Source organism: Thamnophis elegans, chromosome 2, assembly GCF_009769535.1.
Source record: "Thamnophis elegans isolate rThaEle1 chromosome 2, rThaEle1.pri, whole genome shotgun sequence".
Lineage (NCBI taxonomy): Eukaryota > Metazoa > Chordata > Lepidosauria > Squamata > Colubridae > Thamnophis > Thamnophis elegans.
Window position 1 is genome coordinate 49,841,022 of NC_045542.1, and position 24,139 is coordinate 49,865,160.

General features: G+C 39.9%; 1 protein-coding gene across 4 annotated transcripts in view; it reads left to right on the forward strand.

Moving 5' to 3' along the window:
* Window positions 1-24,139, forward strand: part of SPAG9 (sperm associated antigen 9) — a 112,773-nt gene that overhangs the window by 16,317 nt on the left and 72,317 nt on the right. For 3 of the 4 annotated variants that reach the window (XM_032208833.1, XM_032208834.1, XM_032208835.1), the window contains exons 3-5: window positions 579-649; window positions 10,669-10,763; window positions 19,040-19,193. In XM_032208833.1, the coding sequence (XP_032064724.1) occupies window positions 579-649; window positions 10,669-10,763; window positions 19,040-19,193 (320 nt within the window). Of the gene's footprint in view, window positions 1-578; window positions 650-10,668; window positions 10,764-10,791; window positions 11,619-19,039; window positions 19,194-24,139 lie in introns of those variants that run through there. The other variant, XM_032208836.1, reaches the window with a different exon arrangement.

The window sequence follows — 24,139 nt, forward strand, 5'->3', positions numbered from 1 at the left end:
CTCTTGTGTAGTTAATCAGGGTGGTATAAAGTAGATAAATTTAATATTTGCTATGTGCTTAGAGGCTGCTAAGCTCTTCTTTAAAACAATAACTAATGATGTACTGCTGAGCAAACTTATTATGATATGTTTTATTGTTTTCTACTTCCCCATGGTTAAAAACATACATAGCTGGCTAATGATACTTTGCCAATTTGTTAATTTGATTCTGTTGTAGTGCTGTTTTAGGTTTCTCATTTTTATACTTCTAATGTTAAACTAATATGGTGGGGGAATGATCAAATGTAACTCTAGGATTTTGTAACAATGTGGTACTGGGCGATGTGCGCAAAATCCTTGTTTTTCGGGATAATTTCTATTATATTGCATAAAAATTTCATGAACACATTTTTTCTAAAATTTGGCTTTCTCGGTTTGTGTCAAGAGCAACAAGCAAGCAAGAATATTTCTTTTTCCTGAAGATAGATCAAAATAGCTTTTGAATTGATAGCTTGGATTTGTAAAAACTAGTTTGAGGTAAACATCTTTTGTTTCTATTGTTGAAAATAGTAAACTGAATGAATTATTTTCTTTTTCAGTTAGTAGATTGGAGGAGAGGGAAGCGGAACTAAAGAAGGAATACAATGCTCTTCATTCAAGGCATACAGAGGTAGGTAACCAGATATTACTTTAAGAACAAGTCCCTGAGTTCACGAATTACATAGAGGCAGTATTCAAAGAATATTAATCTGCATCAGCATTTTCTGAAAAATCTCATAAGGCTTTGATTCTTTGCTTTTGGAAAGGCATTACTAGGTCTTGAATATTGCTGACAGGGTAGATAGACACAGATGGCTTATTGACAACACATGGTTTGAGTTCAGACACATGGTTAGTGGCATGATTGAATATGGCAAGGGAGAACTCATGGGAAAGATTGGCAGATGATTGAGAAAGGTAGGTAGTTCCTTTACTGCCAACTGATCAGTCCAGATAAGAATTTTATTTTTAATTGCCTAAAAAAGTATTGAGAAGAGCAGTCTGTTGAACTGGACTCTTTTCAGTTATAATGACCATTACAAATAGGGATCATCCTTATCATCTGGTATGCCATCTGACTCTGAAACAACTCTGGATGATAGAAATGATGATCCCATGAACTTTGGAAGCTCATCCTCTGTTTCACTAACAAGCTTCTCAGATGTTTGTATATTTTTGTAAAGCTTTTTCTGATATATGCCACTTAAACCCATATTTTCTTGTGGTAAAAGGATTAGATATGCATGCTTTTCAAGGCAACATCATTGAATGTAATCTGGCTAATGCCCAACCAAAGTATAGTCTAAATAAAAGGTTAGCAGCATTTTTTCATTATGAAATCCTTGACTTATGACCATTTGTTTAGCGATTGTTTATTACAGTGTGAAAACCTGACTTACAACTGCTCCTTTCAGTGTCCCCACATGATCAAAATTAGGGTTATTGTCAATCAGCATGTATTTATTGTAGTTGTATATGTGACTGCCATTTGTAGCCTTCCCAGGGAGCTTCCAACAAACAAATTCAATGTGGGAACCCTTTAACAACTGTGCGATTCACTTAATGACTGCAGCAAAAAAATCATAAAATCAGGTCCAATCACTGCCTCTCTTAGAGATGGAGGTTCCAATCCCAATTATGGTCTTAAGCCAAGGACTACACATACCCAGATTATATTTGTCAAGTAGTGAATAATGTCTTGATGCAAAAATTACTGTGAAGTACTACTGATGATAATTGTGGCCAGTGCAATTGGGGTTTTTCCTTTGGATGTTTATGTATATCATTGTCAAACTGTAGAATAATTGAGAGGATAAAAGAAAAGAAATATAAAGTATGCAAAGAACAATATTAAGTTAAAGATTGAAATAAAGCTATATAGGTCTTTTACTTTATGTAATGATTTTGAGGGGGGTGGGTTCTGATCACTTTTTGAATCTCACAGATAGTATGTGGGAATTTATATTCTTGCTTTTCAAGCAATAGTTACCTCTCAAAGTGGGTCAGTTTAATACTTCTATACATCGCTGGCAATGAATGTTACACATTGATAAAACTGAGATAGAGAACACATTTAAAGGTTACAAGCTAAAAAATGTAACTATGGCAAAGTAGTGGGAGAAATTTCACATATGATATCAGTCATTATTATCAAATGAAATATATATATGAATTAATAGGCCACAATCACAGACAATATAAACAGAGAAGAAATCTGTAAGGTGCAGTATTAAGCCTTTCTTGTGCATTTGATTCCTGTGTTCTGCCCTCATCAAATCTTGAATAATAAGAAATAATTTCATCTTTTTTTCTCTGCAGTAGTCTGCATTTATCGTCTACAGCAGGGGGTCAAAATTGATTTCATTGAGGGCTGTATCAGGGTTGTGTTTGACCTTGGGTAGCTGGGTGGGTATGGCCAGGGCAGGCAGCTGGACATTACTCATGTTGGGGATCCCTGTGGTAGCCCGAGCGTTCCACCAGTGAAAGCAGAGCTCGGGAGTCTAAGCTCCGTTTTTGCTGACAGAGGGCTGCAAGAGGCCCTTGTAGCCAAAAATAGAGGTAGTTTTTGCTGGCAGAAGCATTGCAGCCCGGTCCTTTGCTTTTCCAGGGCAGCCAAAAAGGTCAGATCTAAGCACCCACAGGGCTGAATCCAATCTGCGGGCCTTGACTTTGACACCCCTGGTCTAGAGTATTGTTGGTTAACATATGGCATACCTTGATATGTCTTTTGCTCATTTAATGGTATTGATAGTTCACGAACATTAAGTTATTTCTATTTTCCCTTAGAGACTTAGTATGTTACCAATTAACTGTTATGTACCAATTAACTACTATATATGTGTGTTGTAAATCTCAATCAAGAATTTAATGTTATTGTTTATTGTTCTCTGAATGGGTTTGGGTTCTGTTCATATCACAATCCCTCATTTACAAAAGAATTGTAGCTATGTCTAGCCCACCAGATATTCTTCAACTTAGTTTAGGAAGCATGTTATTTGCTGAGAAATAACAATTGCATTCAAAATGATTACACAAACTTATTTGAAAGGAACTGATATTAGTAATCATATTAGTTCTTATAAAAATGCCTATTTTTTCTTATAGGTGTAATAGCTCTGGCATGGGAAAGATCTGATTATAATGATAAAATGCCTCCCACTTTGTCTGGGAAGTAAGCATTTAATAAAGACCACCCTCAATATATGATTTAATAAATTAGAAAATAGTTTGACTTCTATGAGTGGACATTTTCTGTAGAATATATGATATTTATTATATCATAATACTTGGGGATATATACAAAGAAGAAATTAAAATTACATATGTTATACATTACTGCTGCTTAACCATAAATATCTGTTAACTTAATTAAATCCATTACATTGTTTGATAATACTGAAACAAGCTACAGATAGTCCTCGACTTACGACTACAATTGAGCCTAAAATTTCCTCTTGCTAAGTGAAACATTTGTTAAATTAGTTTTGCCTCATTTTACGACCTGCCTTGCCACAGTTATTAAGTGAATCACTGCAGTTGTTTAATTAGTGACACAGTTGTTAAGTGAATCTGGCATCCCCATTGATTTTGCTTGTCATAAGGTCAACATGACCCTTGGACACTGCAACCATCCTAAATATGACTCAGTTGCCAAGTATCTGAATTTTGATCCCAAGATCACAAGGATGCTTCACTATTGTAAGTATGAAAAACGGTCCGAAGTCACTTTTTTTAGTGCTGTTGTAACTTCAATCTGTCGCTAAATGAACTACCCATACTTGATTGAAAACATGTTTCTCTTCAAAGTATCAAATAGATTATGGACCACACAAAAAACATTGTAACATAGTTGTACAATACTAAATATTTTAGTTAAAATTTGCCTATATTCATCAGCAAGTTGAACAACTTAACATAGATGTATCAAATAAAAAGGTTTTCAGTAGTGTGTCACTGTATGCTAGAAGAGTCAATTTGTGAAGATTAAAGATAGTGGTCAGCCCGGGGGGGGGGGGGAGAGAAAGAAAAAGTCAGGAAATATGGAAAACTAGGGCTTGACAGGATAAACAGAATAGAACTGGCGGAGCAACTCGGGCCCGGACATGGGATTTGTCCACCCATTTGGCATGAGAAGGGGGAAAATGCTTCCAAGCCACCAGGTACTGAATACGATTCCGCCGCCTGCGGGAGTCGAAATTTTCGCGAACTTCGAAATGTTGCTCACCATCAATCAACAGCGGGCCGGGCGGCGGATCAACAGGCGGATGTAAAGATGAAAAGCGAACAGGCTTAATGAGGTTAACGTGAAAAACAGGATAGACCCGGCTGAGGTGTTTAGGCAGCTGTAGGCAAACGGAAACAGGATTGATGACCTTGATAATAGGAAATGGGCCAACATACTTAGGCCCTAACTTCTTGGATTTCTGGGTAGTTTGAAGAAACTTGGTGGACAGATAAACCTGATCACCCACTTTGTAATCAGAAGGCTTAGCCCGTTTCTTATCCGCCTGTTTCTTATGTGCGCGATGCGCAGCGTCCAAAGTTTGAAGTGCTAAAGGCCAAACATGCCGAAGGTGATCACTCCACTCAAAGAGAGATGAAACTTGCTCACGAGGAACTTCAGGAATAGGCACAAAATCCTGTCCAGACACTACCCGGAAAGGGGTGAAACCAATGCTGCTATGCACAGAATTATTATAAGCCACCTCCGCATGTGGCAACAAGTCCACCTAATCATCTTGCTGGTAGTTGATGAAACAACGTAAGTACTGTTACAGAACAGAATTAGTCCTCTCACAAGCCCCATTAGTCTGAGGGTGGTGGGCGGAGGTTAAGCCCTGGGTGGAGCCAATCCACTTAAGAAACTCCCTCCAGAACATGGAGGTGAACTGCACACCCCTATCTGAAATGATGCAGTCAGGCACCCCATGTAAACGGTAAACGTGAGAAATGAACGTTTTTGCGAGGGCCTTAGCAGATGGAATCTTGGGGCAAGGGACGAAGTGGACTTGCTTGGAGAACAAGTTGGTAACCACCCAGATAACAGTGTGCCCCTGGCTCTCAGGGAGTTTGACAATGAAGTCCATAGAGCTCTCCCTCCACGGGCGACAGGGCGAGCCACAGTCTGAAACAACCCTGCGGTTTCCCTGGCGGGCGTTTAGCGGCAGCACAAACGGGACAACTGGCGACATAAACTTCAATGTCCTGTTTCAAAGAAGGCCACCAAAACTGCCGTTTCACGAGATGCAGCGTCTTCACGAAACCAAAATGCCCCGCCATTCGGGAATCATGAGCCCGTTGGAGAACCACCAGACGAAGAGATGCAGGGACGTAAAGTTTCGCCCCAATCCATGGCAAGTCATCCCTCATGGTGCATTCATTTACATGCTGCTGGAACCACTCATCATGAGCGAGGGCGTTCTTGAGATTGGAGAGAAAATCCTGGGACACCTCCACTTTAGAACGTGCCTGTTGTCTAGTAACCACAGGAGCAGCGAGGCTTGACGTGGGAACGACTGGCTGGACCATGCTGAGCTTTGAACAGTTGTACTGAGGGAGCCGGGACAAAGCATCAGCCATGAAGTTCTTCCCCCCCGTGAATGTATTTCAGGGTGAAATTAAAACGATTGAAATGCTGAGCCCAGCGCATCTGCTTAGGGGAAAGTCTCCGGGGAGTTCTCAAAGCTTCTAAATTCTTATGGTCAGTCCACACCTCGAACGGGTGCTTAGCGCCTTCTAGAAAATGGTGCCATGTGGCCAAAGCCCAACGAACAGCAAACGTCTCCTTCTCCCAGATAGCCCAACGTCTCTCCTTGTCAGTGAGTTTGCGAGAGGTGTATGCACAGGGTTGCAAGTTACCTTGATCATTGGCCTGAAGCAATACGGCCTCCACTGCCACGTTGCTGGCATCAGCCTGAACCACAAATGGTGCGTCCATGTCCGGGTGCTTCAGAACCGGTTCCTAGGCAAAAAGTCGTTTTAACTTCTCAAAAGCAGCTTGACATTCCATGGTCCAATCCAATGGCTTGCTAGGTCTGGGTTTCGGCCCATCTTTGGACTTCAATAGGTTAGTAATGGGAAGAGCTATGTTAGCAAAAGAAGGGATGAACTGGCGATAGAAATTGGCAAAACCCAAAAATTTCTGCAACTGCCTGCGTGTATGAGGGGCCTCCCACTCAGTGACTGCTTTGACCTTAGCGGGGTCCATCTCCACACCCGCGTGGGAGATATGATAGCCTTGGTAGTCCACCTTCTCCTGATGGAATTCACATTTGGACAATTTGGCATAAAGCTCTGCGGCTCAAAGCTTCTTCAGCACCGTACGAACCAGCTTGACGTGTTCTTCACGTGTTTGCGTGTAAATAAGGATATCGTCTAAATATACAATAACGCCTTTGTAAAGATGGTCATGCAAGACCTCATTAATCAATTGCATGAAAACCACAGGCGCCCCCTGCAGGCCAAATGGCATCCCATGGAACTGGAAACAGCCCAGGGGACAGTTGAAAGCTGTTTTCCACTCGTCCCCCTCCTTAATACGGACTCTATGGTATGCCTCCCGTAAGTCCAGTTTAGTAAAAATGCGGCCCTTGCCCAGTTGGGCTAGCATGTCCTTCATTAGTGGTAATGGATAGAGGTTTTGGGCAGAGATACTGTTTAAATTTTTGAAATTAACACATAATCTGAGAGAGCCATCTTTCTTTTCTCTGAAGAGCACAGGAGTTGCTACCTTGGGTCTAGCTGGTTCAATGAAACCTCTCTCCAAGTTTTTGTCAATGAATTTTCTCATTTCTTCCATCTCCCTAGGAGACATAGAATATATCTGGGGCTTGGGAAGTGCCACTCCAGGTAAAATCTCGATGGTGCAATCAGTGGGTCTGGGGAGGGAGCTTATCAGAAGATTTCTCACTAAAGACTCCTCTTAGATCCCAATATTCCTTCGGAATTTTCTCTTCCCCTTCGATTCTCTCCTGTCCCCTGGCTGCCAAAGTGGGGTTGGAATCAGCAGGGTCTGGGGTTTCAACCTCCCTGTCAGGGGTCGCGCTAGTGCGAATGCATAGCCACCCCTTCCTCCAGTTAATGCGAGGGTTCCATTTACGAAGCCAGGGGAGTCCTAAAATAAGGGGCCGGTCCATGCCAGGTGCCACAATAAAAGTAATTAACTCCTGATGGGTTCCCATCTTCATCTCTAACGGCTGAGTAGAAAAATGAGCAGGGCCCCCACCCGCAATAGAACCATCAATCTGGCAAAAAACAATAGGGGTTTTTAAAGTCCTCAACTTCAACCCCAGTTTTTCCATCATCGCCGGACTAATCATACAGCGAGAACAGCCGGAGTCCAGCACAGCTAAAAGCTTTTCAGTCTTGCCGGCGAAGTTTCCCTTCGCTTCTGGTGCGAGCAGGGGCTTTTTGGGCCGACCGGGGGGGGGGGGGGCGACTTCTCCGCTTCTCCCTCTTTCATGCATTGAAGTCTGGCCAAATCTAACTCAACGTCTGCTGCATGTTCATACCAAGCAGTCACTCGGCGGGGAAGGTGTCTGTTAATGCACTGTTGGTAAATTTTTTCATTCAATCCCCCAGCAAACTGATCTAACAAAGCGTCTTCTGACCATCCCCTCATATAGGCTGACAGCTGTTGAAACTCCTGAATATATTCAGCCACTGGTCTATGTCCCTGCTTCAGGGCCATAAATTTCACCTTCCCGCGTTTCTCAATCAGCGGGTCATCAAACCTCCTGTTCATTGCAGCCATAAAGTCATTAAAATTCCTCAGGAGAGGGGAATTGCATTGGTGTAAGCCCACCATCCAAGTCTGATTATTTAGGCGCGAAAGCGAATAATATATTGTATAATTCATTCCCCTCCCCTTGGCATCCCGTGCACAGTCCAATCATAATTCTCCCAATTGTCAGGTGTGAGATAACTTCGAAAGGCATCACCAGAATGCAACGTTGGTTCCGTTGGCCTTGGCGGGAAACACTCCTCCTCCACATGCGCAGTAAGGTGGACAGTTCAAACTCTAGAATCTTCCTCCAGCACAACAATGAGTCCCCTCCCAAATACCATGCCCCCCCTCCCTGTTTCAATGGCAGCCGAAGCAGCAGCAAAGCGGAGGCTGACACAATGCGCTGTAATGGATAAAGGCAGCTGGCTAGAATAGAAATCTGGAGACCATGAATTCCAATTCTGCCTGTAGAAACAAAGCCAGCTGGGTGACTTTGGGTCAGTCAGTCTCACTCTAGGAAAAAGAGCATAACAGAATAACAGACCATGGCAAACTATTTCTGAAAACACTGCCAAGAAAAGTATAAAGGCAGTTCTTGGTCAGTCAGGATTAATCTCAGGATTAATGAACGCATATTTTTAAAAACTCAATTCTTGATCATAACATTTAATTTATGTTATGGTTATATAAGCAACAATGTAAAAATACCAATGATGCCTGATTTTCATTCTTTATTTTTTTATTAAGAAAAAGCAAATTATTACCCTGTTTCCCTGAAAATAAGGCCTCCGCAGATACTAAGCCCAATCGGGCTTTTTAGCGCATGTGCTAAAATAAGCCCTCCCCAAAAATATTGGAACACAGCAGCAGCCATGAGGTGACCACACTTGCTGCCTCCCACATCTCCAAAATAATAAGATCTGTGCTTATTTTGGGGGTCAAAATAAAGTAAGACTCTGTCTTATTTTGGGGGAAACACAATATTATTCTGAGTATTTGAAAGCCATATAGAAGTCTTATATTATCCAATTACAAAAATACACATCACAGATTAGAAATAATGCTATTTTTTTCTGATTAATTGCATACAGTAGCATTTTTTAATTATTTCACTTCCACATAATTAATGTGGCCTCTCATGTTATTTTGCTTAATTTGAAATGTTTATGAAGATGTTTTTGATATATCAAATGACCACAATGCAGTATGAAATGATGATAGGCTTAGCTATAGATAGTCGAACTGAAAAAGAGATATTTGTACTAATTATAATTTACATGTATCTGTAATTTTATCTGTGAAGGGAGTTATTAATTACCTATGAAAATATTTCTATTTTAATGTTACAGTTGTTGGAATAATGTTTAATAAGCCATCCATCTTTATGAAATCATGTAAGCATGCATATGAGTCCTTTTCTGTGCATCATCTGATCCTACTTTGATGCTGAAGATATGGGGAATATTTTTCCACACATTTTAGAAATGTGATATTTTATCTGATATTAAAAAGCCTTTGTTAGAAGCTTTGATTTAGATCTGGCTGTCTTAACTCTTGGTAAAACCCTTGGTATATGTGTTTAATTTACTCAGATAAAAAAGTATCTCAATTGATTGTTGGTATATTAAAGAGCTTAAGCATGCACTTTTTAATTCTAGACTTATTTCCAATTAATTCTAATTCTACAGTAGGAATCTTAGAAAATGCATTTATATGAAATTGATCTGGAAGCATTTTATTGTGACACAAGTAGTAGAATCGGACGGATTCATGTTAATGACTAATATACTAAACTCATTATGAACGGATTCTGCAACTGTCTTATTCTTTCCCCTTATTCCCCCCCCCCCCATAAGATACAATGCAATAAAGCCTTAGTCAGCTGTAGTCTACAGAATAATTGAACCAAGATCTTCACCTAGTCCAGACCAAGAAAGACCAACATCTCATTTTCAACAATGGAAAAACCACCAGGGTGTGAGAGCAATATCCTTCTGTCTCTCATTGTAGCATAAATGGCATGCTGACACAATATACTAAAATTCATAATGTCAGATACATTGCTCTGAGCATGTGCGCTTTAAAAATATACTGTAAACTTAAAATAAGGGTGGGATATTAAATGTGCCAAATGAAAACCAGTGTCAACTTCTCTGGCTCAGTTCAGATGTAATCAGAAGCTACTTTGCTATCCCATTCCCCTTCTCATAATAAAGGGAGTTGGAAGCATAGCTCCTCTTGTGTTTAGAAGTCAAGTTACTGGTTTAATGATGGTTTCTGAAAAAGTTGGATCTGAAACCTTTCTTTGTTGAGACTTGTTTTCAGTTCCCCCAAATTTAGTTATTTGCAGGTAATTCTTCTGTAGTTAAAAGAAGATGCGAAAACTTCTTATTTCCTCACAGAATCTTCCACAACCCTTTCACATAATGAGGAATCATGGTTTCCCATTGCATCAGAACTGGGCACCAGTGTAACCTTCTCCAACCACCCATCTTTTCCCAAACAAATATGTGAAGTTTTCTCAGTTTATCAAGGTATCTTTTCCACTTGATCACGGATGGGGCTTCTACTGGTTCTCTTGGTTTGCACTTGGGTGACAGTGTATATTTGTCTCATGTTGCTGAAATGGTATAATTATATAAGAATGTGGAGGTGTTTTTTAAAAAAGGACTGCTTGTATTAATGTAAATTAAGATAAAGTTGTATATTGGAAGGGTAAAATAACTTTGGAACAATTAACGTATTATGAACACAGTTTTTGATGCATGGGATGATTTATATAGTCTGAAGTCCATAAAACATACCTCTGATAGTAGTTTCTTGATAGGGGGAATACTGGGGAACTGAAAGGAAATAATTAAAAAAAATAGCTTAAATAGGTATGAAACAGTTTAAACTCTTTTACTCCCCCCTTTTAACAACAGATGATTCATAATTACATGGAACACTTGGAAAGAGCAAAATTTCATCAGTTGACAGGAGGTGAACAGCCAGAGCCCATCACGCACAGTAGAATTAGGTAAGCTTCATTGATTTTTGCCTGAGTAAAACCTATTCAGTTTTGTTTCAAACCTTTGTATTTTTGATCTTGAATAATGAATAATCACACATATTTTTGCTGGAATATCAGAAAGACTGTAGAAGTTTTGCAGGAGGAATGAACATATTGTAATGGGATTGCCTTGCTGACACTTTTTAGGATTAAAACTCATTTTGTGTAGCAGGATTTTTCTTTCCCTTCTCCAACGGAGATGAAGAACAACCAAAGGATATGCAATTAAGGGTGTGAAATAACTGAATCTCATTTCCATTTTTATACTATTGTGTACATTTCATGAAAGGACATCTCCAACTAAAGCTTTGTCTACATTATGGAGACGCCTGAGTTTCCTGTCCAATCAAGTGGAGCCAAGCTGCAAAGGTTCAGCGTAATGGGTGGAGGAAACTGCCAACGAGCTTGCTTGTATCCTTAGGTTGCTGCATAGATGCTGAAGCAAAGAGAAGCCGCTCGGATTGCTTTTTTCTTTCTAAGTGGGGGAGGAGAGCGAGGTGATGTCATTTTGCTTTGGAGCTGCTGCAGAAGATAGTGGAAAGCGGCTGTTGATGGCATTGTTTCTGTGGCAGCAGCTCAATGACAGACTTTTACTACAAAGATACTCTCTTGTCCCCTGCGTAGCCTCGGTTCTTGCATTTCACCATGCCAGCGCAGCGCCATGAGTCCTGGATGCATGCTGCTATTTGTATTTGGCTTCGTTGGCGGGGCGGTGGTCATTAATTCAGCGATTTTAGTGTCTCTTTCCGTTTTGCTGCTTGTGCACTTTTCTATATCCACTGGTGTGCCAGCTCTGACGCAGAATTTACCAAGGATTCTCAGGTATTCTGACCCTGGAACCTTTGTTTTTTTAAAAAAAATAATTCTTTGTTCTTAGCCTACCATGTTATTTCTCCTCTTGAGTAGGAGTGAAAAGCAGGAAATGGTGGGGTGGTGCTGATTTTAAGAGCCATTTTCAAATCACAATTTTTATATTTTGTAGAAAATGTACAATTTACTATTGTAAAGACAGGATGGGATTTTTGATGTGCTTTGTTTGAGATTACAAAATCAGAGAAAATCTTGAGAAAATCCATAAGCTCTTTCAGGCAATTAGCAACTTCAAAAAGCTTTCTGTAACAGCCTTTCGTTTATTCAGTTTGTGTTTTGCTTTCAAGAATCTTGTATAAACTGCCTGGGATTGATTCTTCAACACAGATTATTCAAATGGCATAATTGCATTTTATTTCTCTAAATAGATTGTGGGCATGCATTTAGGTATATTATAATGTGAAAAATAGGATATAAATGTATACTTTTTAAACCTGTATCTAGTAATATTTTTTCACCCAGAGTACTGAGTTGTAGATTGTTTGTCTGGACTTATTGAACTACTTTTATAGCAACATTGTTTAATATTGCTTCTTGAAAACTTCAATTTCTTAAAAATCAAATATCTACATTGGTGGCATGCATTATTGCATGCATATTAAGGTATAGCTAGCAAATCAAAATCAAGCATTGCAGTCTGATATCCACAATTCAGTAAAACATGTTTCTATCTGGAACCTTTCCCAAATGAAATTTTACCTATATAGTGCATATTTGGTGGAATCCATTTATCCAATTCTTATCAATTTGAACTCTGCTGTTACATAAAAGTATAACAAGCAGCATATATGTCTTTTACGGGAACATTAATGTAAGTGGATCAATGAATGTATTTTGTTGAATTGCCTTGTCTCATAAGAACGTCTACAAACCTCCCATGGGGTATTAGGATTTCCATATTTCCCTGAAAGATCAAGGGAGAGAGGAGTCTTAACATAATCAGGAGATTCTGATAATCCAGTCTAAGAAGATTTAATTTAAAAGTAAAAGACCATAGAAAGTTTGAAGAATACAAAATGAAGACATTTAAATTTTATTGCAGATGGATCTTTTTGCCTTGTGAAAAATGTTTACAAAAAGCTGTTTAATGTATATGCCTACACACACACACACACACACACTCACTCACTCACTCACTCACTCACTCAGAATTGTTTTTTGTAAACATTTTGGACAAAGCAAAAAATTTAAATGTCTTCATATCATAAATGTCTAACTCAGGTCTTAAATTGTAGGCGTGTATTTTGTAGAAGGCTGCAAATATTAGCATTCATGTTTTCAGTAGCTAAGAGTTACCTTTTATCTAGTTTTGCAAGCCAGTAAGGAATCTGACTAATTGTGAAGAATTGATTGTGAGTTTTCAAATGTGGTATTCCCACAATGAATAAAGGACCTGAATATTCTTTCATTCATACTATAGCTGAACATAGAAAGTAGAAAGATAGAACTTCCCCTCACTCTTTTACAGTATAGCTAATATAAATGGAGTACAATGGTGGATTTAAGCACACATGTATAGAACTGGTAGCATCTTTCCATTTGCACTTAATCCATTCCTACTTAACATTTGATTTTTAAAAATCATTTCCCCTCATTTTACTGTTATAAGATGCCCAGAGTATCCCCATGGCAAGATGGATCTTAAATAAATTTAACAAAATATTTAAAAATCAAAATTAAACAAAAAAAATTGGTACTATTACAGTATGAGCATCTTCATATATTCTGTTAAAGACAGATTGCTTATAAGATCAGTCTCCCTAATAAAAAAGAGTGGTCGTGTCCTTTCCATTGACAAGACATATTTCAGGATCAAGTGGAAACTTTGAAACTAGAGGAAAATGATAAATTGAAGTCGTGGAATTCAAAATAATCCAAGTGGGAAGATTGAATTAGAGCTGTGTAAAGCATCCAAAGACACGCTGAACAAAGTATATTTTGTACAAGTGAAGTTCTCCTTGAAGAATTGAGGCTTAGGTTGTTCTTTGTGCCTTCTCTGCATTCAGCTGTTTTGTTTAGATGACCGACTGAGCCGAATGTACATGGAAAACCCGGGAAAGTGCTTAAAATGGCTAGGTTGGCCTTCAGAAGATGCAGCTGCCTCAGGGGTTTGAGAAGTGTTTTGTTCGCACTAATATGCTACATGAAGTGTGTTTTTCATTGTTCTAGCATTAAGCCTTGTAAAATGACAGATTAACAGATATAAATGCCCCATATTATGGCTTGTTAAAAAGTGTGAATGTTGCTCAATAAAGATGATTTAAACATGCCATGGCTTTGCTTAATGTGTATAGATAACTGAAACTTCTTTTCACACTCTTTTCACATGATACATAATAGCAGCATAATTTGCAGACTGGGAACCTTCCTATATTAAAACTGTATGGAAAACATGGATAGTTCATGTAGTAGCCACACTGTGTATGTTGTTGCTGATGGTGATCTACGTATGTGTGTATATCTATTCAAATAGATTTTTGTAATAGTTATCTGATGTCTGATAAACAATTATAATTAGATTATGGACTGTTTTTATGTGCAATCAAATGCAGTGAAGTTGCATTTTGATGAATTAGCGAGCCACTGCATATTAAGACACTGCCACACTTTGGATTCCATTCAGATAGGTGTTTTGGAATGTGCAGTAGCATAGAAATAGCATCTCCTGCAACTTTTTAAAGCAACTATGAGTTTTCCTGGGATTGCACAACTGCCTTCTGAAGCTGTTACCTGGTACCATGAGAAGATGTAATTATGTTAAAGAGTTGTAAACAAGGGACATATTTGTGCTCCCAAACAATTTTTAGAATTGAACAGGAGCTACTGTATAGCCATACAGTACATATGTGAATTGCCAACTTTTAACTGAATGATCTTGTTTTAATCAGGTCTAGATGGCACATACAGAAAAGTCTGGATTCCATACATTTTCTTAGCATTACATTTAATATGGTTCTGATGCTTGTGTATCTATTTGCATTATTTGTACATCACTTGAAGTGTTAATACCACTTTATAATGCCTTGGTAAGACCACACTTGGAATACTGCATTCAATTTTGGTCGCCACAATGTAGAAAAGATGTGGAGACTCTACATCAGTGCAGAGAAGTGCAGAGAAGAGCAACAAAGATGATTAGGGGGCTAGAGGCTAAAACATACTAGGAACGGTTGCAGGAACTGGATATGTCTAGTTTAATGAAAAGAAGGACCCGGGAGACATGATAGCAGTGTTCCAATATCTCAGGGGCTGCCACAAAGAAGAGGGAGTCAAACTATTCTCCAAAGCACCTGAGGTCAGAACAAGAAGCAATGGGTGGAAACTAATCAAGGAGAGAAGCAACTTAGAACTGAGGAGAAATTTTCTGACAGTTAGAACAATTAATCAGTGGAACAGTTTGCCTCCAGAAGTTGTGAATGCCCCAACACTGGAAGTCTTTAAGAAGATGTTGGGTAGCTATTTCTCTGAAACGGTATAGGGTTTCCTGCCTAGGCAGGGGGTTGGACTAGAAGACCTCCAAGGTCCCTTTCAACTCTGCTATTGTATTATATTGTATTGTACATTCACAACATGTATACAAAAATGGAAATAGCAAAGCTAATAATTTGAATTCTGTTCAGGGCAGAAGTAGGAAATTCTTTCAGGTCATTCAAATTTTTATACGCTTGGCTACTAATTGAAGATCTTTTAAAATGACAAACATTCATTCTTACCTTAAGCAAAACGTAGTTTTACATGATTTCTGAGTTTCATGTAAGTAAAATTTGGGGTCATCTGGAAACATTTATTTTTCTCATCAAAAGCTTCTTATGATTGTTCACAATGTTTAAAAAGGGCTAATATTAAAAACAAAACATTTTATAAAAATGAAGACAATACATGTACTCCTTGAGTTCCAACCATTTGTTCAGTGACTGTTGAAGGTATGATGGTTCTGAACAAAGGAGTTTATGACCAATTCTCAGGGTCCCAGTCATTGCAGCATCCCGCAATTGGGTGATCGCTGTTGCCAACCTTCTCTGCTGGGGAAAAAATTGGAAAGCCAGCAGGGAAGGTCACAAGTCACTCCCCAACATTTCTTTGCTTGCACGCACTGCACCCCCCCCTTTCCTCTTGGTTGCTTGTACCCATCAGCCCCCTATTTCCCAACCTCCCTATGCTCTCACACAAGTTTGCGGCATGCCTACACTCCTTGCCTGGGACCCTTTCCACTTAATGACCTGCAGATCTTGCGGTTATGACTGATTGCTTTCACTAAGCAATTTGGTCACCTGATGTTGCACTTTATGACCACATCAATTAGCAAAGACAGTTCCTTGTAACTAGAGGACTACCTGTAAAGTGGCATAAATCATGAGCAATGAATGAGATCAGAGTGAGCAGTAGCAACCCACCAATGAGGGGAATGACTTCCTTCATGACTTTGCTCAGTGAACTCCAGTCAAACCCCTTGGGTGAGACATGCTTTAAAAGAGCAGCATCATAAAAAAAGGACCTACTTTTGTTTATTTATAGAAGTTCTAAGTTATATGAATACTGCCCATGTCGTTGCTATGAGTTACTCAAGAAATTCATACTGATGTATAATGATTGCCACCTTTGCTCACCTACATGAGCACTGTCTTCAGCATATTTGTTTCAGGAGACGTTTAACATAGGTACATCATAGAGACATGCTTACTACAGCTTTTGGATCTGTTTGAAATTGTCTATTTTGTTTACTAATGCTGAGAGCTGCTGTTACTTTGTTGGAAATTGTTTTTAGATTGATGTATAGTGTGCTGGTGATTAGTCAGAAAAAACAATAGCATGGCTTGTTTTTAGCTTATTTTTCACTTTGGTGGTAAGCAGAAATCAATGGCAGAAGAGAATTATAAACAAGCCTCCGGTGGACACTGTCAAGCTAATCAGGGCACTGAGAGGAAGCCAGCCCATATGATCTGATGTACACTTGGCATATAACCTGTAGTGCAGATATTGGCTGATTGTACTTATAGTTCCTCAGTTACTCCTTTTATTTAACTCCCTATACTGGTATTTTACTTTGTGTTGATTTGTTGAACCAGAGAGACTTATTCTGGTCATCTTCCATTGTTTGTGGCACAAACGATTCATTGCTGATATGTAACTATCTTTTCCACCCGCACTTCGCCTGGCCAACTGTCAGCTCACCTTGCTTTCTCATTTTAGCCCATATTCCAATAAACATGTTGGTTGTTTTGCATATGCAAATGCTATTTCCTTAGAATAACCAAATGCTGCAGGGGAGCATTCCCCATATCTTTGGGGCAAAACCCCGTAGTATGATAGATGTGACCTACAGTCCTTACAGTAATAGCAACGGAGATAGCTGCCTGCAGCTATAGATGTCCTACACAGGAATGCTAGTGTAAAACGCTATAGAAACCTTAAGGTAGTTGAAGCAGTCTTTCTTGGTCTTGTTCCATTTGGAACCCTCCTTTCTGTGGGAAACTTGGCTGGTAGATACAATGTGAATGAAAGCTTTTATAGAGTGCAGAGCAAGTCTGGTTTATTGATGTATAGGACCAGCATACTAATCAATTGAATAGTGAAATGATTGTGCTGGTTTGACTGTAGTCAATATTTGTTAAACATTCTCTGAAATCATGAATGTCTTTGTGTGGCAGCCAAGGTTTTAAATTAATTATTATTCCATATGGAAACGAGGATCCTTTTATTATCTAGTCCCAAATGATACTTAATAAGTTGGCAGATTCTCCAAAGGAAAGATAGCCTGTTATTATATTCCATAAACTCTAATTCCCCTTCAAAATGTTAATTTAAATAGGCAGGAATATCTTGATTTAAATCAGGTTCCTCACCACATTGCTTTACCACCTGAGAAAATCTTGTAAACCATTTAAGTTTACAGTTATAATATTATTTATTTTATTGTTGTAACTAGCTTTTGCATCTCTTGGTCTAACTATTTGTATGGCTTTCTTTCGCAGAAAGTACCTTTACAATATTGCAGGGTACTTTCTTCTTCTAGCATTTAATACGAGGTTAAGAGTGAGAATTTAGAAACTTTTGTATAGTATATATTTATTTTTCTCTTTATGTCAGTGAACACTGACATAAAAGGAAAAACATTGAAAATTCCTATTTCATTCAGCTTTGGTCTAGCTTTATTAAAGAACATCAAGAAAAATATAAATGTACTTGAGAGACCGCCTACTGCCAATTACCTCCAATAGACCGATTAGATCCCACAGATTAGGCCTCCTCCGAATTCCATCCGCCAGCCAATGACGGCTGGCGACTACCCGGAGGAGAGCCTTCTCTGTGGCTGCTCCAACCCTCTGGAACGAGCTCCCCATGGAGATTTGAACCCTCACCACCCTCCAGGCCTTCCGCAAAGCCCTTAAAACCTGGCTGTTCCGACAGGCCTGGGGCTAAAGAGCTTTTGCCCCCCTCCTCGAATGGTATGGTTGTTGTGTGCTTTTAAATTGTGTATTGTTTTGTTCATCTTTTTTATCCCTTATCTGTATCCCCTTCCCTGACTTGGATTGTGAGCCGCCCTGAGTCCCCTTTGGGGAAAAGGGCGGCATATAAGTGCAATAAATTCAAATTCAATTCAATTCAAATTAAATGCACATGCATAATAGATCTGATAAATATTAAGCATTCTCCTTCAATTTTCATCAGGTGAAAATCAAGTATCCATATTTAAGAGATGAAATATGCCCATTGATTTTTGAAAGAATGTTTCACTGATCTTTCTTTTAGGCAAAAATATCCTTTTATTGAATATTTTAGAAAATTATTGATTTAGAAGCAAAGTGAAATGAACAGCATACTTACATGCAGTTTTTTCCATGATATATTTCCTTTATTCAATTTGGTGGGAAATTTGGCTTTTCTGGGAATTTTTAGTCTGTGTTTCTTTACAAAAGCTGTTGGAACCACAGTTATGGTACTTGATGATTAAGTTTTAAATTCTAATCTTTCATCATTGGTTGCCTTTTTCCAAACGTGATGCGTAAACTATTTCATTTGTTTCTACACACTTGTAGTGTGTAGTTGCTATGATACTTTCCTGCTCAGAAATGTATGCTTAATCATCACACTTTTAATATAAGCCAAGATTTTCTAACCACAGGTGTTAATATCAGCTTTATCTCAGGAAAATATGTTTGTAACATGGCCTTAAATGAATTAATATATACATTGTCTACTGCCCACAAGTAAGTAAGTAGTAATTAATATATACAAGTAATGCCCACAAGTAATAAGAGAGTATTTATCTTGAATTCATTTAAAATGATAAATATGATTTAAAATTTTTAAGTTTCAAAAATCGAGAATCTCTAAGAAATTATAACATATGATATTGTCCCCCTTATCTACAGAAAGGAGCCTCCTATATCATTGGGCATATTTCCACTCCCTCCAGGAGATGCGCTTCTTACTCCTGATACTCAGAGAGGATCAGTGGAAACTCCTGGATCAGATAGTTGGAAGTTCCGTGAACTAAGTCAGCCTCGTTCCCGCACCAGCCTCAAGGTGAAGGAGTTGTTTCAATTTTCACAGTGAAAAAAATGATCAATCTGTTCCTTAGGATGTATATGTGTGAGCAAAAGCTAAACTTCCAATTGTCTTTTCTTAGTGCACAAATTTTTGAAACTCATTCCAGGTGAGTTAAAGGTAAGTTCCCTTTTCTTCTAATTATAGTTTATTGAAAGGCTGATAGCACTTAGGAATGTGAGAAGACAACATTTTCTAATTTTTTAAAATAGTTTTCTGAGCTTGCAGTTGGGCAGAATCTCTTGTAGGGTTTTTAGGAATTATTAATATTTATATTTACTATTTTCAGATTTTGATTATTAGCATAATTGTGGTTTTGTTTTTAAAGAATTTATATTGGAAGACCTGTGTTGAAAAAAAAAGGATAAGGACAAAGCAGTAAACCAAGTATATATTTTTTAATCTAATAGAAAGCTTGTTGTTTGGATAAATAATTTATAGCAATAATTGTATCAAAATAATTAATTTTATGCTGGCTATATCAATGAAATGTCTTAAAGAGATTTACTCGTTAAATCAGTAATGCCACGATACTCATTGTATTTTCTACTGGGACTTAACTGATACTCTTTCTTCTAGACTGTATGGTAGCCACCTAGCAAACTTTTATTATAATATAGCCCTGAATGAAGCTATAATATGAATCCATTCATATGAATTGGTTATTAATTACATATAATTCTCTACTTCAGAATTATAGCCCTAAAACTTCAACTTGAACGTGATACATTGTTTGGTACACATTGGGTTGTGGATGAAGCCAATGAGAAAGTAGCGTTAACTCTTACATATTTAAATGTAGTGCTATGTAGATTACATGCATTTTAGTCTGGTGAAGGATAATCTTTTGCACTTTTTCTAGACATTCTGGTGAAGGATAATCATTTCCACTTTGTCTGGACACTGGATATCTGAAATATTTAAATTCATTGATATTCTAAATACTGCAAAGTAAACAGAGAAAATCCCCAACACAACATATAACCTTCTTTGTAAAATCTTATGGTTAAATGCCAATTATCAAAATCTATCAACATAAGCATCATGTGTATGAAATTCATCCAGAATTTCATTTTATACTTTTTTAGTTTAGCTGTTCCTTATGTTTTTTCATACACTTAATTAAATTTATTGGATTTGTTATGGCTGCCAATTCCAGAAGACTGGGCAGCTTCTGAACAGCTATTATATGAGATAGATTGAAAAAATGTAACTGCTCACAGGTCATTTAGAAGCTTCATGCATGAATGAGTTTTAAATTCTGTTTTCTACTCCTTTAGCTTAACATTGTAATAACTTCTTAATTTTGCTTGTACATACTGAATAGTGATCCCTCCTTTCTTGTGAAGCTGAAAATTGCATTAAGGAGAAGCGCATATGACAATAGCAGACCTTGAACACTTAAGGCAGAGGTCCTCAAACTTTTTAAACAAGGGTCTGATTCATGATCCATCAGACTGTTGGGAAGCCGGACTGGCTGGGTGAGCGTGAGTAGTTGGTCATGTGACTGGGTGGGTGTGGCCAATTTAGTAGTTCATTTTGCCTTTGCTATATTTGCCTCTCCCCTACTCATCTACCAGCTCTAGATCATATGGCTGTGAAAAACATCCTGAAAGGCTGCTTTTAAAGCGTTTTTACAGACTTTTAAAGCACTACTTTACAAGCTAGCAGCAGAGCTGCTTTTCAAGCCATCGGCAGCCCCTACCCTACTCACCCACCGGCCCTGGATCACGTGGCTGCACTGGTGAGATCACCTGGTCAGTTGGTCCTCCACAGCACCCTTTGAGCTTACCTTCCGCTGCAGCGGTGTGATCAGAAGTGCAGCTCAACCAATGAAATAACTAACCAGAAGTGCAGCTAGAGTGGATGCTCACTGGAAGATAAGGCCGATGGTGAGGGGCGGGATGAGGGGTGGGACAGAATCCCACCACTCCGCAGGCCAGATACTTTGCATTGGCGGACCTTATCTGGCCCAAGTGCTGTAGTTTGAGGATCAGTGACTGAAGGTCTTAGAGCGATGTAATCATAATTTTCTTAATAGCATTCATCAGCGTTGATTGAAGCATTGATTTAAGTTTGTCCAGATAGCTTGATACTTTAAGAGCAACCGCAGAAGATCAGCAATTGCTGTTTTTAAAATGAACGGTCGCTTCGCAATTAGAATGGTCTAAATTTCAGCGTAACCTTTGAAACAAAGGCCTGCAAGTTCTGTTTCTGTTGGTAACTAGGCTTTTTGTTGGGAGCTTTTTGACTGGTAAGGTCAATGGTCTGCGTGCTGCATTCTTTTCACAGTGTGGCTAGAATACAGAAGCTGGGAAATGTTGAGGCAAAGTGAAACTTCATTTCAGTCTGGATTTATGGAATAAAACAACATATTTTTTCTTTTGATAAGTTGAAGGATAAATAAGTCAGGGTATCTTTGCTGGATTTTGGGAGAGGGGTGTATGGATTTAGGGATGTCACTCTTAACAGCAAAGTTGAAACTATTTCTAGAAGTGTTTTGCTGGAGCAGAAGATAATTTTAGAATGTCTTGTCCAAGAAAGCAGAGCATAATGGACAAAAATCTATGTAGGAGAGATTTCTCCTTTATGAGATTGTATAATGATAGAGACTAGAACTATGTCAGTAGATGCCTAAATTGAATTCGATAGTTTACAATAATGAACCTAAACAGGGTAGGATGCAACCATCTTACATAGGTTGATACAAATGAAAATGAAATGTAAAGAAATTATAAATATTACTTAGCTATTGATACAAATTACAAAGTGTCAGTTAAAATGGACAAACAATTAAAATTTGCTCAGATGGCTTATAAACAGTTTAAATGGTTTATATACATTGTACTGAGAAGAAGAATGAGGCTTGGAATAAATTGTTAATTAAAACACAGATGTTTTATTCATTAATTTGTTGATTTTATATGACTACCCATTTGCATCTTTCTTTCTCCAGTGCACTGCTCGGAGAGTCCAAGCGTGGGTTAACACAGCCTACCTGCCCTTGGACTGAGTGATGTTTTTCTCTTGACCACGCCTCCCTTTGCCTCACCATGCTCAGTTTAAAAACTCAGTCCGCCCGTTGGGACTGTTTTGGGAGTGCTCCAGTTCAAGAACAGATAGGCTGGGTTTTTTTCCCAAATTCTTGGACCACCTTTCTTCATCTTCATATTTGGTGAATTGTGCAGGTTCGTCTTTAAAGCTGAGAGGTCACCTGGGCCAGCCCTGACACCGCTGGTCACAAGCGATCCAGGCTGTGCGAGCCACTTGTCCAGCGGCTGCTGGCGAGTGGTGGGGGTGGTGAGAGGCCCATCCAGGCATCAGAACCAGGCTCCCATCCCCAACCGCCATTCAGTGGAGGCTTTGCGGGCCTTTCGCCGCTAGCTGGGGCGGTTTCCAGTCTGCCCGGCAATAGCGGCGACCGTTAGCCGCTTCATCCGCTTTTCCCTGAGGCGAGCTTGAAATTGGCGGGAGGAGGCTGCACGTGCACCGGCCGCCATTTTACTTCTCCGGAGGGAGGTCGTCAAGAAAGAAGGCTGTCGGAGCTTCGGGAGAGCGAAGATTCCACAACAGCCCAGGGAGAGCCTCATCTTCACTCTCTCAACAGCAGAACGCTGCAGGGAGGTGCGGGGCTAGTCCGGGGCGCCGGCTGGCCTTCCCTCCGAAGCTAAGTCTTGGGGCTCCGAGGGCGGTGGGAGAAAGGACCCCATCCAGCAGGCAGCCCTTCCCTCCTGAAGAGTCTGCAAGAACGTTTTCGAGCCAGCTGGCCAACACGTGTGCCCGCTCCAGCAGCATCTGGCTTCCAGGTCCCGTGGGGTGCTCTGAGCATGGCTGAAGAATGCAGGGAGGCCTTGGAGGAGCAAGCAGGGCTCTCCAGTAAGCGTAGCAAGCTGGATCCCATAGCTAGAAAGGGCAAAGGGCACAAGGGTCCTAGTGGCAGATCTTCCCCAGGGACTGCAGGAGCCACAGTGGAAACCAGGGAGGTGTCTAGGCCCCACCAGGCAGCGGAACCTCTATCAACCCCTCACAGCAGGGATCATTCCCACTCTGTTCGGGAGGACCAGTCTCCAGGGGGCAGCAAATTCATTTCTGGGGAGGAGTATGGATCCAGGGATCCCTCACCGGAGGCTTCCTGGGGTTACTCTGATTCCCCTAGCTCTTCCATCAGGGAGGAACGGGACTCCCTTCAGGGCACCCTGTGTGAGGAGGGTGATTCTAGCTCAGGCAGAGCTGGCCACCGCAGGCCTAGCAAACATTGCCCAAGGAAGGGCAAAAGTCCGGCTCCTTTGGCCGAAATGAGGGAGGTGATCTCCTTGGCTATTTCCCAAGGGATTGTGGAGGGGTTCCTGAAAAACTAAGCCCCCCAAAAAGAAGCATCAGGCCAAAGCCTCCACCTCTAAGGAGCCGGCCTCTACATCTGCTTCATCTTCTTCCTCTAACTCCGATTCTTCCAGCTCTGAGCAGGAAGGGGCTGAGGGATTCGTACTGTCTGAAGACGAAGACCTCCCCCCTGACAAGCCGGCCTTCACTGGCCTTTTCAAGCCGTCATTATTTAAATAGATCCTGCACAAGGCTATGATGGCTACGGAGCTAGGCCCCACTTCCAAGCCTGATGTTACCCAGGCTTCTACATCCTCCAAAGATCACAAGCATGGGTTATTTAAAGAAATGGTTTCTGCCCAGGAGGTCATCCCTGTACCTGACCTCTTTATGGACGTGGTTCAGCGCCAGTGGGTCCAACCCGGCACGCTGACCAACCCCAGTGGGGGGGACAAGACCCTTTATTCTGTAGAAGGGAAAATGGAGGACATTCTGAAGTTCCCAGAAGTGGATGCCACGGTGGTGTCCTTAACATCTAACTCTAACCTGCCGGCTGAGCTTCTGGAAGGATTGAAGGCTGAGGACAAGAGGTCGGAGGAGGCGTG